Genomic DNA, 18194 nt, shown 5'->3' with positions numbered 1-18194 from the left:
GTGGCTTTTGGACCTGGAGTCACCACTTACCCGCTTCTAAGGAATTCCATGTTGGGAGTCAGAAGAGAGAGGCAGCCTTCACAATGATGGTGTCCTTTCTGCCTCTCCTCAGGCTGCTTTTGGGGTTGTTTGTGCAGCTGAAGCTCTTCTTTCTAGGTCACAAACTTTAAAACAGCCAAGCTCAGCAAGGGCTGCATGTTGCTGTGGTTTGCAGCATGGCTGTGGTGGGCAGTATGATTGCTGCCTTATCCCAGAGCTGCCCCACACCTATGGGGGTGAGCAAGAGGGGCTGAAGTCCCTTTGTGCCCCAGAGGGTCACCCCACATCACAGATCTAGCATGTTGGCTGTCACACACCTGAGGACTGGACACAGCTTTTCCTGTCCTGGGGCCGCTGGAGCTGAAAACATCTCACCTGCACTGTCCTGTGGTGTCAGAAACCAAAGTCTGGCCCTGTCAGTGAGTTACTGTGGTTCTGAAGCAGGCAGAAGAGTTCATTTCTCCATGTAAATGAAATCATGTAGTTTTCCTGTACTTTGATCCCTGGGTGATCTGAATCTGCCTTGTCTGCCCAGGCTGAGCAGATGGAGCAGAGGAAGCATCAGATGCTGGATCTGAGCCCCAGCTGCCGGGTGAAGGGCAAGAAGTCCATGCTGCGACAGGTTGGAGATGATGCCACCAGGCTGGAGATCTGGATCCATCCCTCCCACCCCCGCTCCTCCCAGGGCCACGAGTCCGGCAGGGATTCGGAGCAGGACAATGGTCTCGGGAACCTCAGCCCCAGCGACGTGAGTACTGCAGGAGGCAGCAGTTGGCTTTGGTGTCATGTGTTTGGAATGCAGCAGAATGACACTGGATCTGTTTTGCTTTCCTGTTGCTAAATTTTTCAGTGTTTTGGCTTCCCCTATGGGAGCTGTGCCTGGGTCAAGCTGAGGAGCTGGTGACCTCGTGCCTCTGATGTTTAAGGCATGTTGTTACCATCCAATTCTTGGCAACACACGCTGGTGTGGCTGATAGGGGATAGGAGAGGCACAAGCAGCAGATGCTGTAAAATGCCTCTGCTGAGGACTCTGGTTTGGGTGAGGTTGTTGGTGGGAAATGAGGTCAGATGCTGAAGATCAGGGTTAACTGCGACCCTGTAAGCTCTGAGGGTTGTTCTGGAAATGGGTCACTTGTCCCAGTGCCAGCTGATTGGAGCTTGCAGTGGGAATGTGAAAACTGTGGTTCTAATTTCCAGTGTAGGTGTTGCATTTGCATTGTTGCTCTGGTGCAAGGCCAGACTGGTGCCTTTCTTTGGCAAGGCTAAAAAAATAATTGACTAATGGTGCCTCTGGCCTGTCTGTTTGAGCTGTGTACCTTGCAAGAGGAGCCCAAGTGAGCTCTGTTTGTCAGGCCCAGGAATGCAGGCAAAGGCAGTGGTGGTTGGGAGCTCATCCTCTAGGAATCCTCACACTCCTTTGGCACATGAGGCCTGCAAGAGGACTTGCCAGGGCGCTCTGGGCTGCCTGTCCTAAAATGGCTGTTGAGGATGTGAGTTTAGCAGAGCTGGGAAGACCTTCCCCACATAGTCCAGGGCCTAGAGCTTCTCAGACACAACTGTACTTTTATAGTTAGTTTGTGACTTCAGCTGGGTGGAACTGGGGTGAAGTCTTGGAGCTCTGAAAGATAAGCTCTGGCACGTTGCTGCAGCATTTTTAAGACGTTACTGCCCTTGGTTGTTTTCCCTCTCCTCAGCTTTTCTTCTGGAGACCTTTGCTTCCTCGGCATCACTGAAGGAACGTGCCAAGCTTTAGCCTCTCCATCAATCATTAAGATACTTTGACATAAGATGCTGTGAATGTTTTTGAGGCACTAGTTTCTCTTTTGCAGTGCTCCCCTGTGGGATATAACTATTAGCAAAGCCAGGGGCAGCTATGTCTGGTGGTTTGCAGTGCTGTTCACTAGAGCTTGCTCTCTGATCATAGGGGGGCTGTGCTCTCTGAAGTGCCTGGACAGATTGTGTGTCTGATTACTACCATTAGTCTTGATTTCTTCATCTGTTTGAAGTGCTGGCTTGCTGAAAGCACGAGCTTGCTGATCGTGGGGAGGCTGCACAACCAGAAAGTCAATGGCAAAAGGGCAGGGGCAGCTGGGAGGCACAGGTTTGGGTGCTGCTGGCTTTGGTAGCCAAGGTGTTTGTCCTCAGGCTGCCTGTGCTTGCAGTGCAGCACCCCTCTGGTGTTGGTACCACTGCTTACACCATGTCCCCAGACTGATCTGGATTGAAAGTAAGTGAAAAGGAGACCTTAGATCTGCGTCAGTGCCAGAGCTGCCGTGCTGGGAAGCTGTGGGCTGGGTAAGGACAGCAGCTCTTTGGGAAGCTCTGGGCCCCTTGGAGCTACAGCCTCTCTTCCTCGCTGCATCCCTGGGTGGTTCGCAGCTCCCTTGGAAGGAGCAGCCGGGCTGTTGCCACTGTGTGGCACTGTTCGGCCTCGGAAGGGCCCTGCAGCTCTCCTGCCAGCACCTCTGCCCCGCATCCCTCGGCGGGACGGGAACAGCTCTTCTCCCAGGGGATGTGTGCCAGGGCTCACGTGTCGTTTGGGGGAAATGAGTCTAACGGTGTCACCGCCTTGGTCTCTTCCTTGCCAGCTGTAGCCCCTGAGCAGGCTGAGGCAAGAGGCCATCTCTGGTTTGTGCCTACAGCTGAGCTCTGCAGGTAGCTCCTCAGGCATCTGTCTTCATGGCAGCTGTTTCTGGGCCAGAAAAGGGAATTTTGCAGGGTACGATGGGAGAGTGTTCAGCTTTCAGAAGCAGATACAGCACCACAGTGTAGACCTGAACAGCTCTGGGCACGTACAGGGCAGAGGTCTGGGAGGCTCCTTCTGCCTGTCAGTGGAGGCCAGTGCATCCCAGCCAGCCCAAGCCCAGGGTGACCAGTGTTTCACTGTGGGGATGCTGGCTGCTTCACAGGTGACAAAAAATTGCTTGGGGTTGTTTTCTACCCTCAGTGGTTGCTTGCTTCATTGTTCTGGCAGTTGGGTGCCAGTCCTGTGACATGGCACACTTGGCAGGGAGGTGCTGAGCCATGACTGTCCCCGGACCTGCTGATGTGCACAGTCCTCATCAGTGAGCAGAGTCTGCTCAGCACATGCTTATGAGTTTCTTCTCAGTCCTGACTTTATATTTCTTTCTGCAGCCCTATACAAAGACACAAACACTATTTCAGGGTTAGCAGCCATCTGGATGGGGTTGGTAAAGCCTGGTGGCAGGTCTGCAGAAGGCCAGCTTGTGCTGCAGCCATTGCTGTGACAAGAAGAGGTGGCGTGCATGGCTGGCAGTTTTTCTTGGCTGTATGTGTCTAGGTAGAGACTTGGCTTAGCTGCTGCTTTCACAGTTTTCTACACCATGTGTTTTAGGAAGATGCAGAGCTGGAAGAACCATCTGTTCACTCTGAGGATCATGCGTTGCTGTTTGTCCCCTTCCCCTGTGTCTGGATTTGACGCTGCTGGCACGGAGGGCGTGGGACAGTTTCAAAGCAAGCTGAAGAAGTGTTTGGGTTGCAGCCTGTGTTTTGTGCTTAGGGTTTTATCCGTTGTGCCTGCAACCCTTTGGGGTTTCATTCTGTGCATGGCTGTTTTTTGTGGTCTCTCAGACGTTGTGTCTTTCTGGGTAGGAGGGTCCAGGCTGACCCAGTGCTTACCTGACGATATCGAGTCACTTTGTGTGGGATTCCAATAAGAAATGCAAAAAAAGGAGGCTGAACCAATGAGCAGTTGTGTTGTTTTTTGTTGTTTTTTTTTTAAACAGCTGGATGGGGCAAAGTGAGCTGAAGAGCTGAGTCTCTGCCATTTTTTCTCTGCCACTGGTTTAATTTGCTATGGGTCTATATTGACTTTAAATCTGATAGTACCATATGCAGCTTACTGCACAGACTGTAAATTGGTAAACAGGGCAAACGTGCTGTCAGTCTCTTGAGAAAGTGTTAATATTACACTGAGTTTGAGATTTTAATCACCCGTCAGGAAATGCTGAGTTAAGGTTCCCACAGTTGCTGTTGCTTGTGCTCTGCAGCAGATCCTTCTCTGTGTTATCACAGCATGCATGCTCCAATAAAGATGACTCCAGAGCTGCAGCTAAGATTAGGGAAGAGAGGTGTTTTTTTTTTTCCCTTGGCACAACAGTAATTGAATAGTGCTTCTCTCCAGATGTCTGAATACTTCAGCATCATTAAAGAATTAAGTCTTCTAGCCTCTTTGTGAGAGGTCACTCTTGCAGAGCCATCAAAAGTGTAGTAGGGCCACCCAAAAAGTTCTTAGGAAAGCTGAGACCAGAGTCAAGATCTGCTGCCCCAGCCCTGTCTGCTGGCTGCAGGACCCCCCCTTTTGTTGATCAGGGACAGAGGATTTGCCTGGTGCTGTGTGCCTGTGGAGCAGCAGCCCCTTTGCAATAGCAGAGAAATTGTAGCGGGATCACTAGCTCTGAAGTTCAGAGCAGGTTTTAACCTTCCATGTCTGTACCCAGGGTTTCCTCTCGGCAGCAGAGTATGGATCAGCATCAGGGTTTCCACAAGTGAGCAGTAAATACCACCAGGAGGTCTACAAAAAAATTAAAAAAGAGGACTAAGTTCTCTCAACAGACTGAATATAGAGGGTTTCTTACTTTTGTGTTTCTTTATTGCCTACTGTGCTCTTCTCTGGAAGTTTATTACACGTCCAGGTGTCCCTCTGTGCTGGGACCAGGGCACAGCAGAGATGCTGCAGCTGTGAGCAGTGTGTAGCTTTGGGTGCTTGGTTGTGTTTTCTTTCAGGTGAGCAGTGCTGATCTCTTTTGGACATGTACCAGTGTAGTGTTGGTTGTTCTTCCATGCAGATGCATGGATAAGAGGCTGCCTGGGGAACTCATTGTTGCTGGAGTGTCTGCTGCCAGGCTGGTGGGACCATTTCTCTGCACTGCCACCGTGGCTGGGTGGTTTTTCTCAGGATGGTGAAAAACTGATCTTTTTCATGAGAAATAATCCATTTTCTCTTTTGAATAATACCTGGTGGCTGAAGTACAGGGCTCCCGCATGTGCTACCTCCGTGGTGTCAGGTGGGTGTGACGTGCTTGGAATGGTCCTTTTTTAGGAGCCTCTGGTCTGGAAAATAAGCCCAGGCAGCTGAGACTGTGCCTGTGGCTTGAAGGGGCAGCATGAAAACACAGGCATGCCTGCCTCCCCGGAAGGGTGGTCCTGCAGGCTGCCCACCGTGCCCTGGAAGCCTGAGCTGACTCTTGGGTGCTTTCAGAGCTGTTTTCACCCAACATTATATGGCTGTGCAGGGAGTGGAGGGACTGGAAACCACTACTGGAGGTGCCCAGTGTGCTTTTCTACTGAAGCCATTTCTCACACTTACTAAACATCTGAACCACACCAGAGCAGTGGTGTAGGTGTGTCCCCAAAGGGAGGGGACACATGAGGGAGTGTCACATCAGTTCATCTCAGTGCACAAGCCAGCAGTGGGATTTACACAGGGCCTTGCAGCAAGGCCTTGGCTCAGGCTGCCATCAGCCCCTTGTCACAGGAAGGTGGCTGGTGTTAACTTGGGCAGTTTGTCCCTGCTACGGTTTGGTGCTCTCTAGTATGTGACGTGAGCCTGTGGTCTGTAGCATTATGGTCTGCACGTGCTGTCAGGGGAGGGCTGAGCTTCCCCTCCAGCCTGCTGCTGTGTTTGATCCACACCTTGGCAGTGCTGGAGCCTTTGCTGAGCCTTCCCTGCGGCAGAGGAACCAGCAGAGCAGCCCTTTGGGGCTGGAAAGTTGGGCACTGGCCACCAGTTGAGGGCTGCCCCTCCTTATTTCAATCCTTTACCCACCACCCATGCAGCAAGAGATGCATCCTCAAGTTTTTGTGCCCAAGGCAGGACTTTAGAGGGAGAAACCTGGAGTTCCCTCTGTCCCTCCCAGGCAGCCTCCTTTTCTCACCCCCACAAGTTTGCAGGAAGCTGTTGGGTTTGGTTACTCATTTGTGGAGGTCAGGACTAGGTCTGGGTTTTTTTTTCCCCTTTGTGTTTAGGAAACAGTTTACAAACTGTTTTGAGCATGGGGGAGCTGGTGGTGTGTGAAAGAGACTTCTCAGCCTCTTTACTGCTGGACTCACATGAATTCTTTGCCCTGGCTCCTGTTTTGTCATCTCTTTGTTGGTTGGCAGTGTGAACATCTCCAAGTGCTTCCCCAGCCTGCAGCCCCTCTACCTCCGAAAGTGACCTCGGTCACCAAACCACCTCGGGGCTCTATTTCTGTTCTGTTTCGCGTGGTGAGGTTGGTTTCTTCCCCCTAGCAGTGAGAAGACTTCTCTGCAGAGGAAGTAAAAGAGTGCCAGGCTGCAGCTGAAGCTGGTTAAACACCAAAACCACACTCCTGGCCTCTTAGGCTTTGAGACGTGACATTCAGCGCTGCAGCTCAGTGCTGCCTTTTTTTGCCCCCCACTTGGTGCACCCTCTCCTGCACTTAACTTTTTTCATAAAGTCTGCTTTTTGCTTTTAAAATGCAGGTAAAAACCTTCTCAGCTGCAGTTCTTGGGTTAGCAATCCAAGTGGAAGTGCTGTCACACCTTCTCCAGGGTCGTGCTGTTCCCTGGATGCTCAGTGCTGCTCCACTCAAGCCCCGGGAGCTCGGCAGAGCTCACAGAGCCTGGTTACCAATTTAGCCTGTGCACACACGTCGTGTAGAACCCACATGTTGCTTTCCAGAGCAGCTTGACCTTTTGTCACTACCCAGAAAGTGAAGGCTAAGCTATCAGTAAGTTTCCAGAAGTTGGTGTTAATTTTGTTTTTATTTTTTTCCTTTTCTTTTTAGACCATGTTGGTGGTTTTATTTAACTGTGGAGAACAAGGCAGGGACTAGTGTTACTTGAATGGGAGAGACACCAACATGTTCTCCTTCTGGTAACAGGCATCTGGTGCTAATGTGTGTAGAAGGTGGGAGCACTACAAGGACATCAGTGACTTTTATTTCTGCTAGATCCCAGTGCTTAGAGGGGCTGTGGTGAGCTGAGGGTGAGACTTTGAGTTCCAACAAGCTTCTCATACTCTAAACCCAAGTACAATCATCCGGAAACCGCCTTTCCCTGTCAGTCACTCTTTCCTCATTTCCTCTCCTGCTGGTGCTGATCAGCTGGGGATTTGTGTGTAACCAAACCCCCTCCTGCTGCTGCACATGAGTCCTTTCTCGTGGCAGTGGGTTTGATGATCCAGACACTGCAGGATGATGCTGGGAAGGAGAGTTTGCACTTCAGACAGGAATACTAGCAATATGGGTAAAGGGCATAAAATGCCCAATATTGGGGCAGAAATTTCCCAGAGCAGGGTGAAGGCTGGAGAGGGTGATTTCTCTTCAGTTTGTTTTCTGTTGGTTTTAGTCTAACCTTGATCTTGTCTGAAGTTGGCCCAGACTAACTTCTTCTGGTGTCTGTTGTACGTTTTTAGGGATGGGCACTTGATATTCCACAGCCAAAGCTCTTAATTCTGCCATGGGGAATGTTTATTTCTCTTCAGTTTTGAATGAGCCATTTCCAGACAGGCTTCGTGTCCACTGTGGAGGTGGGTATTAGGAAAGAAACTTCCTTCCGGAGGATCAGGGAGTGGAACCTGCTGGAATCTGTGTCATTTCCTCTGTCCTTGGCTCTACTCTTCCTCCCTGGCACATTTCATTGCTGCCTGATTCAAAGCAGAGAAGGAGATGCCTTTGTGCCCTGTGTTACACTGCCCAGGTGGAAGCAGAGTCTCCAGGAGTGCTCCAGGAATGCAGCAAGGCTGCGGGAGCTGGGGCACAGGCTGCTGGGAGCAGCTCCCGTTGTCCCTGCCAGGGAGCGTGGCTGGCAGAGCCGGGAGCAGGAGGCTTGCGTGCAGGAATGCTCTCATCCTTCTGGAAGGCTCTGTCTCTGCTCAGCCTGTTGTCCAAATGTCTTCTCTGTTGGCCTAACTCCATCCTAAGACTTTCAGGGTTGGATCTCTTCAGTCTTCACCTTCCTCAGTTTCTCATATTATCTCTCTTCTTTGGGCTTTAACCCCACAGACAGTCTTCTCCCAAGTAGCTGGAAGGGCTGACAACACCCTGAGCTACGTTAACAGGAGTTCTGTGGTGACCAGAACTCATCACATTTCTCATTGTCAGTTTTCTGTCGCAGGAAGGGGATGGTCTTTACTCCTGTATGTGTTGGAATATAAACTGCTATTTGCTGGTGGGGGCTGCTTCAGTGCCCAGCATGGGGTCTCCACCTCACCTGCTGGACAAAGAGCAGCTCTGCCTGGGTCATCTCACTTTCAGTGCTTAACCAGATGCAGCCTTGAAGAGCTGAGCTTGGATCCTGAATGACCTGCAGCACCAGAGCCAATTTGTGAAAAGTTTAGTGTTGAAAGTTAACTTGATATCTCAGCTGAGGACTCTCTGGCATGTTTGCAGAGATTCATAGAGTTTGTGGCCAGCAGGGACCATTAGATCATCTACTCTGATCTCCTGTATATCACAGGTCCTTAAATTTCGCCCTGCTACTCCTATATGAAGCCAAATAACTTGTATTTGGCTAAAACAAAACTTCCAGAAACACATCCAGTCTTGAGAATCCACCCTTTTCCTGGGGAGTTCATTCCAGTGATAATTGCACTGGGTCTGAAACACACCTTCTTTCCAGGCTGAATATTTCCCATTGGTTCTTGTGCTCCTGCTATTCTGTGAGTGTGAGGAGCCCTTGGGTACCATGGAGGCTCCTTGCACACTGCAATCAAATCACCTCCCAGTCTGCTTTTTCTTTTTCTTTTGATACACTAAACAGATTGAGCTGTTTAAGTTTTTTCACTGCAATACATCATTTCTAGCCTTTGAATCCCTTTGTTACGGCTGGTTTTTTGGACCCTTTCCAATTTTTTCAGCATCCTTCTAAAAATCAGGGCAGTAGAGCTGGGTGCAGTATTTCAGTGTCAGCCCCAGTGCTGTACATAGATGTAAACCTGCTCTCTGCCTGCACATCACAGGGACACCCCTTAACCCCATCATACTGGACATTGCCTTGGGAACTTGGCTGCTGTATTCCCTTCTCCTTTCTGGAGAAGCTGCCTCAGGCATGGTCTGCTGGAGACTTCATTTTACATGATCCCAGATGCAGAACATGACATTTGATGCTGGAAAACCCCAGATTTTGAAGTGGTTATAATAACTTTGCATGAATGTGCTGCAGCCATTGTTACTGCACTGCCCTTCGTGGCACAGGCTGTTTGACAGCAGAATTTACTTTCAGTTTATAGATGAAAAACATTGTTGGTGAGTCTCTACCAACCTCTTCCCAGTTCAGTGAGGGTCCCTGAAGGCCACTGCTTTTTTAAGAGGTTCCTTAATCAGTTTTTAAGCTATTTAATTGTAATTTTTTTTTTTCCCCAGAAAGTTACATGCTACTAATTCACAGAAATCAAACTTAGATACAAGTTTGGTTGGAAAGGAAGTAACATGCAGATAAATACTCTGGTTTACCTGCTTTCCTTAAATTGAAAGTTTTATTAGTAAAATGATTATTAAATAATGTTGAATTTATTTATTGGTCAGATACTTGTTTTGGAGCCAGTGAAGTCTCCACTGCTTGATTTTCACATTACTAAAGTGTACAATTTTCTTGCTTACGTTTCTTACCTCACCTGCTCCCTGCAGCAATGAAAGGAAAAAATAAAAAACTCCTTCATTTTGCTGGGAGAATTCCTAAATGCCTCTTTTTCTCTTGCTGGGTTACTGACTTGCATCTCTTACGGCCATGAGATGTGTCCTGGAGCTGCAGCTGCTGCAATACAAAAGATCAGGAAGCTGCAGGAGTGTCTCCTGGTATCTGTCCCTGGAAATGAGTATTTTATGTCTCAAGTCCACAGTGCAGCAGGGTTCCCTCTTTCTTCCATGTCGTAGCAGGTTGTATTGTATGTTTGTGTCTGATGTTGAGTGTCAGGATTCTCACTGGAATTGCTGGGTTGGGGCAGGACATTGTGGCTGCTGAACAGAAACCTGCACCAGGACACGTGGCAAGAAGGAGCCAAGGGCAGCTCAGTATCTGTTTGTGGTTGCAGGTGGTGCATGAAGAGGGATGGTTATGGTAATTAGCCCAGCTGGAATGTGCCCACAGCTCTGTGGATACCTTGTAAATACCACAAAAATGCCAGACAATCCTAACAGCTCTTTTGTCTCCTCTCCTTTAGGTAGGGAGCCATTTGCACAGAGCACTTTCCACCAGCACTTTGTTACAACTGCACCTGTAACAGTAAAAACCTCCTCCTAGTCTCTTGCCAGTTGAGCCCACTGCAGCTTTTTGGGCTTTTCAGGAAGGTCTGTGTCAGAGCTTGATGTGATTTCAGCACTGCCATGGAAGTCACAGTCAGAGCTGTGCCTTGCTCCTCTGGGATGCTGTGAGAGCAAGGCTCAGGCTCATGTCTGCAAGGCTGTCTCCAGGGGAGGTAGCTGAGGGCTGCTGCTCTTGGGCTGGATGGGGTGAAGCTCTGAAGGAGCTGCCCGTGGGAGTGAGAGATAATCTTAATGTGGTGTATCTAGCTCTGGAGCTGGGAACTGAGGATATGGCATGGATTGGGTGCCTGGATGTTATTTCAGAGAGTTCTCAGCAAGGAAGCTGTGCCTGGAAAAGCCTGGCTGCCCAAGAAACCCTGAAAGCATTTGGGATGAGTGTGGTACGTGTTTTGGAGCGGAGCTGCCTGGCTCTGTGGTCTGTATCCCAACCCCATGTCACTGAGGAGACCCCTAGACTTGGGAGAACATCCTGCTGTGCTCCAGTCCCTTCCACTCCAGTGGAGACAGCACATTTGTTACAGGCAGTTTTGCATCTGGTCTCTTGATTAATGGACTTGTCTTTTGCAGCCTATTTTGACTCTGACACCACTTTCTGCTCCACAGATGCTTTGCTGATGTTGAAGAAAGTTTGCCTTGCTTGATAAAGACCAGATCCTGAAATTTACTTCCAAACCTGAAGTAACAATTTTTAACTTGAAACTCTCTTTCCCCAGGAGTCACTGCTCCAGAATCCTTCCCTTATTTGGTGCCTCCTTCACAGCTGGGGCTGATGCTCAGGTGCCAAAGCTCTCTGCTCTCTCCTCCCTGTGAGCCAAATGGGTCCACTCTGGGTTTGAGTGTGGCAGCTCTGCTTTCCAGCACTGCTTTTCCTGCACAACCCAGTGGCATTTCCAGTATTTTTGTGCTGAGGTGGGAGATAATTTTTCAACCCTTTTTGGTCTGTGCACAGTCTCTTGAGGTTGGGTCTTGCTTTCTTCTTTGCTGGCTCAAGACATGACAAAGCTTTCCTGAAGCTGTCTGAGGGCCTCTGCTCTGTGTGCTGTCAGGACATACGCCTCGAGGCCTCTCGGTGATTTGAGCTGGCTGCTCCAGGGCTGTTGCTATCTCTGCGCTTAGCTGCTCCACGAGGAGTTGTTAGTCACTGTTGACTCCTTCCATGGTAACAAATCCAGTTTGGTTGGTGGTGCGGTGTGTGGATGCTCCCCAAGCAGCAGTGGGCTGCTTCCTCTGGTGAGGTTGCCTCTTCCCAGGTGGATTTAGTCTGTCTGCACATGCTGACTCATGACAGCTGAAACAGCTGTTTTCAGGCACTACTGTGTGCAGGGACCCCTTCTTCTTGACAGCTGGTTTGTTTTTATAACTAATGCCTTCACTATACGCTCATAACTTCCATATCTGTGGTGCCCACTTTTCAACTGAAAGGGCCAAAACCCATTTTTTGACATAGGTTTGTTGTTGTATAAACCTTACTTGGTGGACTCTTCCCAAATGACCAGCTGGGACCAGCCAGATTTGCTTCCCCATCCTGAGGAGCAAAGCTGCCCTCAAGGGCAGTGATGGGAGTGCCCAGGGAGCCCTGGTACAAGGACCATTGAGGGAACCATTGGAGGTGAGCACCCTTGGAATGCACAGTGAGTGAGATGAAGGCAAGGAGGTGTTGCAGGTCTTGTGGTAGCACCACCAGGGTAGTGAGCACACTTAGCAGGGCTTTGGGGAAGTGTTTCTGTCCTCTATGCTCATGCAGAACAGCAGGTGATGGGACTTCCTCCAAAGCTGGGCTGCTTGGTGGAAGTCACTGTTTCTGTGTCACTGCGAGAAGCAGCATTTGATGGGAGGAGCAGGGAGGGCTCCCGGAGACTGAGGGACAGGTGAGTCACTAGAGAGTCATTCAGAGAAAAGCCCAGTCAAAGCAGCCTGTGGCCTTGGCTTGAACTCGAAGATGAAAGGTCCAAAGTTTAGTGATGAGCTCATCAAAACCTTGAGGCTGTGAGAAAAAGGGATGAAAGAAGCACAAGAGGTGCCTGCTTGAGATGCCACAGTGCTGGGGCACAAAGGTCTCTGCCTGGGCTTGCTGGGTTCGTGCTTGAGTTGGCAAGAGGTGTGAAGCCTGCTTCTTCCCTAGAGGCAGGTATCCTGCTTCCTTTAAAACAAATTATGAATATGTTCATATCTAAGTCCCAGTTTAGCACTGGTTCTTGTGGATTGTGACTGGTTAGTCTTTGGGATTGTGAGTGAAAAGGCTGAGTTTGAAACTTCCTCTGTAAAGATGTGGGTGAAGCCCATGTTCTGGAAGCCCTGCTAGAGCCGGGTGTCTGCGTGGGAACCTCAGGGCACGTCCCCATGGGTGCTGGTGTCACTTTTCATTCAAGGTGGGGAGTTTGGGTACTCCCCCACTGCCAGTAAAGGGGTGCAGGGATTGCAGGATGAGTGCCCCTGGGGCTGTGGGAGAACGTGGGCCTTGGAGAAAAACTTCTGCCACCGTTTCTTCTTTCCCCCACGTGCAGCCTGCCAATCAGTGTCGTGACAGGGTTTCTGGTAGAGATGGGTCAGGCCATGAGTTCCTGCTCTTTTCCATGTCATATCCATATATTTTCCATCAGAGAGCACAGAACATGGACCCCCACCCTGAGCTAGGGGCTCAGACTTACTGTCAGGGTATGTTACATGGAGCTGGTCACAAACCAGCTTTCTACCTCTACATGGTGTTCTTGGGGGAAAACCAAGCATACGTTAATGGTTTCAAGCTCTGAGCTGCCTCAGCGTCCTAAGAAGATGGTGGAGAAGCAGCTCTTTCCAAACTTCCCTGGTAGAGGGAATGAGGCCTTTGCTGTCCCAGTATTCCCCAGTCTCTTCTGGGTTTCATCTGCAGAGTTAATAAAATGGTGGCAAATAAAGTTGAGTTGCAGTGGAAAGGGCTCTTTAGGGCAGCAGTAAAATAGTGAGTAAGCAAGAACCTCTTGCTGCGGGGGCCAGTTTAATTGGTCTGGCTTGTTTTACGAGGCAGGTTTTCTGTTGAAACTCGCAGATGGCCCAGGAGCAACTGCAGCCGGGCATCCTGCGCGGGTTCCTTCCAGCCAAGTGAGCCATCCCACCTCGGGAGCAGCTGCCATCAGTTGTGGTGTGAACTGGGGGGCTCAGAAGATAAAGGTGGGAGGTTGTGCCAGGGCTGCCTGTGATAACTGTCCCCCTCAGCCAGGCCTGGCTGGGAGCTCCGTGGTGCCTGGAGGCAGTGGCTGGTGGCTGTTTTGCAGCCTCACGTGTGGCTGCTGCTTGGCCAGGCGCTGCCACAGCCCTGCTTGCTCACCGTGTCCTCCCTCTGCCCATCTGATCCCCCTGGAAATGGAATTGATGTTGCTGAACTTCATAGAGGGGGTTTGGGATAGCAAAATCTTGCTGAAATGGGAGCACAGTTCTGGTGCTCTGGGTTGCTTCTGGTCAGCGTCTCCCCAGGCGGGGCCTGGAGCCTGGCTTTTCTCATCACCCTGAGACTGTGCAGGCATGAGAGGAAAACCTCTTGCTGTGGAGAAGGTAAGAGGGAGGCCAGCCTGCTCCTGGTGTGACACAGCTACCTCCAGGGCCCGGCAAAGTGACTGCTCACCCACCCACAGCCTTCTTCAAAGCTGTTTAGATAAGGACTGGGAAAGCCCAAAGCTCTGCTGAGCTGGCAGAAGTGGCTTAGAGCAGTAGTAAATAATTATTCAAGTTAAGTTTTCGTGTTGTGTGTGGTGGAAGATGCCATCAACCATGTGCTACAGCCACCTCCATCCATATCTCCATAGCTCTGTCTTGCTCTGGTAGTCCAAGAGTGATGCTGCAGACTTTGTGGGGCTTTTCCATGGGGTCTGAACACCAGCTCCTTCTCTGAAGTTGCTTAAGGCTGGAGTTAAATGAAAGCTGTCCGTTCACCTTTAACCTTGTGTTGAATTTTTGGCCCCTCATTACAAGAAGGACCTTGAGGTGATGGAGTGTGTCCAGAGAAGAGGAAGGGTCTGGAGAACAAGTCTTAACAAGGAGCAGCTGAAGGGACTTGGGGTGTTCAGCCGGGAGGAGGCTGAGGAGAGACCTTCTCACTCTCTACAACTGCCTGAGAGGAGGTTGGAGTGAGGAGGAATCAATCTCTTCTCCTAAGTGGCAGATGATGGGATGAGACAAAGCAGCCTCAAGTTATTTCAGGGAAGGTTTAGATTGGATATTAGGAAAAATGTATTCCCCAAAGGGCTGTCAGGCCCTGGCCCAGGCTGCCAAGGGCAGTGGTGGAGCCCCTGTCCCTGGGGGACTTCAAAGCCATGAAGATGTGGTGCCGAGGGACATGGGTCAGCGGTGGCCTGGGCAGTGTGGGCTGAGTGGTTGGACTCAGCGAGCTTAAAGGTCTTGGATTGCAACCCAAACAATTTGATGGTTCTGTCACCCCGACACCCCCTCTTTTTCCTCTCTTTGGAAGCTCGTTCCTGGCGCTGCTGCCGGACTTCTCTGCAGCAACGTGCCAGTGAGGCCGTTCCGCCCGAGGCCGCTGCGAGGCTGCTCAGCCCCCAGCGCCCCCAGAGCCCCCAGCGCCCCCAGAGCCCCCAGCGCCCCCAGCCCCCCCAGCCCCCTTCCTTTAACTGCCCGGGGGGTTCCCCCCGTGCCCCGGGCGGGGCGGGTGCGTGTCCCCGCGCGGCCGCCAGAGGGCGCTGTGCCTCCACCGGCGCTCGCGCTCCCGCGCCAGCTGCCGGGCGCGTGCCCCGCTGGGCGCGCGCCGTGCTGGGGCAAGTCCATTTGGTTCCCATCTCCAGTGCCACCCCCGGCATCCCGGCCAGGTTCTTCTGTCACTGGGGACGTTCTTAATTCACAGGAAATCGGAGAGAGTTTAATTGTTTTCTCCTCTCTCTCCCTTTTTTTTTTTTTTCTTTCCCATGCAGCTGAACAAAAGGTTCATCCTCAGTTTTCTCCATGCCCATGGGAAGCTGTTTACCAGGATTGGGTAAGTGTGCAGGATGTTTATTTTATTTTCCTACATTACAAGTCTTTTTGGAATTTAATATTGTTAGCAACTAAGCTGTGTTTGGAGCTGAGGGCACAGGGTGTGAATTCTTGCAGGCCTGGCCTCCTGGTTCTTATTCTCCTTACCCACCCTCCCATCCACACTGGTTTTTGTCAGGGCTTTTTCTTCCCCCACCTCAAGGACAGGTCCTGCCCGTGCACTGAGACCCTCTGGCAGAGGCTGAGCTCGGATGGCTGACACACACATGGGAAGAACTAGAGGCTGTTTTCTCTCACATCCCCCTTAATGTCTGGTCTTGCCCCCCACTCCCGTTCACCCCACTCTTGGCCAGTGAAGAGGTGGCTCCGGGGGGCTCTGGGTGGCTGCTGCCTGTGAGGAGCACAGAGCCCTCCAGGCAGAAGCAGGCAGTGGCTGGAAGCTGCCATCTGCAGCGTGTTGAGACAAGTCTCCCCCTTCACCTCCTCGCTGCCATTTTGGTGGAAGCCTCATAGCTCAGGGCTGCCCTGACTGTGGGAACAGGTTTATGCAAAGTGCCCTTGGCAACGTCTGTCAGAAACTGATTTCGAGTAATTGAACAGTTACCCTTGAAGCAAAGCAAGCCTGATCCAGGCCTGGGCTGAGATCCCAGCCTGGGGGACATCCTTCTGACCCAGAGAGCAGAGCTCAGCCTTGCAGCTGATGGGCTTCTCTTGGAAGAAGAAGGGCCCAGCCTGGCCCTTGCTGCCAGGTGATGGGGTGGCTGCTGTAGAGAGACCTCCTGTAGGTTCACGTGGTCTCTGGCAACAGTGCTGGCTGCTTGAGCCTGCCAGTGCCTCGTGAGCAGATGCGGCCTCACGAGCTCTCTTGGCTCCTTCAGCCTCTTGTGGAACTAGTGGCTACAAGTTACAGCGTTGAGACCTTTTCCAGGCCACTTAGGTACAGGTAACATTGTTTTTTTGACTCAGACGTACAGCTCCCTGACTCTGGGCCTGTCTCCTTTCCCTCCAGGAGCAGGGAAGTGCAAGACACAGGGCACAGCACCAGTGCTGACCTGAAACCTCTGTGCTTGCTCCCTCCAGCACGCTTTCTGGGGTGACCAGACAGGGGTGTCACATGCCTGAGTCTGGACCCTTCATAAAGCAGCAGGAAGCAGGAGCTGTGCTGGCCAATTTGTTGCAGATCCGAGTGTCTGAGGGCGAAGGGGAGAGCAATCAGCTCCTGCCAGGGCTCTTGATCTCTCCCTGAGTCACAAGACGCTGATTATCTGCTTGTGGGCAGCAGGCTGGCCTGCAGCAAGGAGACAGGGCTGGATGTCCTCCTGCCTGCAGGGGAAGAGGAGGGAAGCTGTGGGAGCCCGTGGCAGGTTTGGTAGCTGGAGGACAGAGCATCCGGGGAGCTGCCCCGGACTCTGCGGCCCCGCTCCAGCTGAACACGTGCCCATGAGGGATTAATGGGAATGCTGCAGAGATTGCTTGCACGTTTGGCTCCTGAGACTTCAGTGAAATTAAGATGCAGCATTTGAGGCAGTTGCTTCCCAGGACAGTCATTTAGAAAACCCAAGTATGTTTAATGGTAGAATATCCCCTGAAGAACTTAGAAGGGAACTAGAAAGTAATACCATGACACAGGAAGAGAAAATCATCCAGCCCTGCTAAACAGCTTCCGACTTAAAATAGGTAAAAGGTGAAGAACAGTTGAGTCCTTTTTGGGCAAGATCTTTGATGATTTATCCCTTAAAAGTACGGAAAAGATAACGTTGCCCTAATTGGACTCTTTTGCTTCTAAAACCACAGGTAAGCAATTTATTAAAAGCTTCCGCTCTGCTCCTGACCTGCTAGTTCTGAGCTCAGTGGGGTTACTGCATGCTGTTCCAGATGTGCTGCAGTATCAAAGCACAGCTGGTGGGGCTGAGGAAGCCCTCACTCCTTCCTGGTGCTGTTCCATGGCAGTAATCTTCATGTCCTCACTAACAACCCATCCTGCAAAGGGCTCCTCCATCCCTAGTGTCGTCTCTGCCCTAGGAGGATGTTGCTGTGTACGCTGGATGTGGTCTGAGATACCTCAAAATTAGGAAGCCTTTAGATGCAATCAGTTTGCTCTAATTCTCTGGCTGCCTCCCAAATCCAGGGAAGTTGCCTTTTCCAGGGGGAGCAGTGCTTTTGTACCAGCAGAACTGTTCTGTTCTGGACAGTTCCAAAGTACAAGGGACTTGTTTGTTACAGCCCCTGGTTGTGGGAAGGTAACAGAGACTTTGAACTGCTCCAGCAAACAGTGCCCAGGGAGTGGGTACCCCTGCTGCTCAGTAGGACTGGTTGTTGAAAGGCACTCATGAAATATGATCAAGAAGAAAGCCATTTCTGTCTTTAAAAATAGAGCCTATTACTGTCCTGAAAGTCTGTTGGGGAAGCCCAGCAGAATTGCCCATGTGGGTTACCAGAAGTGGCTTGCTAATCCAGCCTGTAGTGTGCTGATATCACAAGATCTGAATCTCTTGGGGGAAGATAGAGGAAATTGCTCTGGAGGCCCCTGAGGTTGCTGCCCTGGCTCCAAATGCCTCCCTCACTGGCTGCAGGTTTTGGCTCCCTCGCTCCTGTGTGGGCACACGAGTACAATGTCAGTGATAACTGGAGCAGACGCCTGGTGTGGGACAGATATTCGCTCTTTCTGGGTCTAGCTGTGGCTTTTCCTGGTGTAGGAGCAAGAAACAGCACAGCAAGCTCAGCAGAAGAGGCAATGGGGCAGGAGGACCTTTCCCCTCCAGCCCCAACGGTTGGCAAGGTTTTTGGCAGCTTCTAGGTTATAAAGTTGTCTTCATGGGATACCAGGTGAGGACTCTCTTTGGGAGGGCTGTTGTGGGCAGCCATGTCTCAGCCATATTTGTGAGCTGGCTCTGCTCTTCTTCGCAACCAGTTCAGTTTTTAACCCCACTTCAGCTGGGAGGTCACTGA

General features: G+C 51.0%; 1 protein-coding gene across 5 annotated transcripts in view; it reads left to right on the top strand.

The window, feature by feature from the left end:
- SMG6 (SMG6 nonsense mediated mRNA decay factor) overlaps nucleotides 1-18194 on the top strand; it is a 112129-nt gene that overhangs the window by 12885 nt on the left and 81050 nt on the right. For all 5 annotated transcript variants that reach the window (XM_051636175.1, XM_051636173.1, XM_051636171.1 and 2 more), the window contains exons 8-9: nucleotides 575-787; nucleotides 15185-15246. In XM_051636175.1, the coding sequence (XP_051492135.1) occupies nucleotides 575-787; nucleotides 15185-15246 (275 nt within the window). The remainder of the gene's footprint in view (nucleotides 1-574; nucleotides 788-15184; nucleotides 15247-18194) is intronic.

This window comes from Apus apus, chromosome 18 (assembly GCF_020740795.1).
Source record: "Apus apus isolate bApuApu2 chromosome 18, bApuApu2.pri.cur, whole genome shotgun sequence".
Lineage (NCBI taxonomy): Eukaryota > Metazoa > Chordata > Aves > Apodiformes > Apodidae > Apus > Apus apus.
Note: the sequence above shows the minus strand (reverse complement) of the source record. Positions and strands in the feature narration are given on the sequence as shown.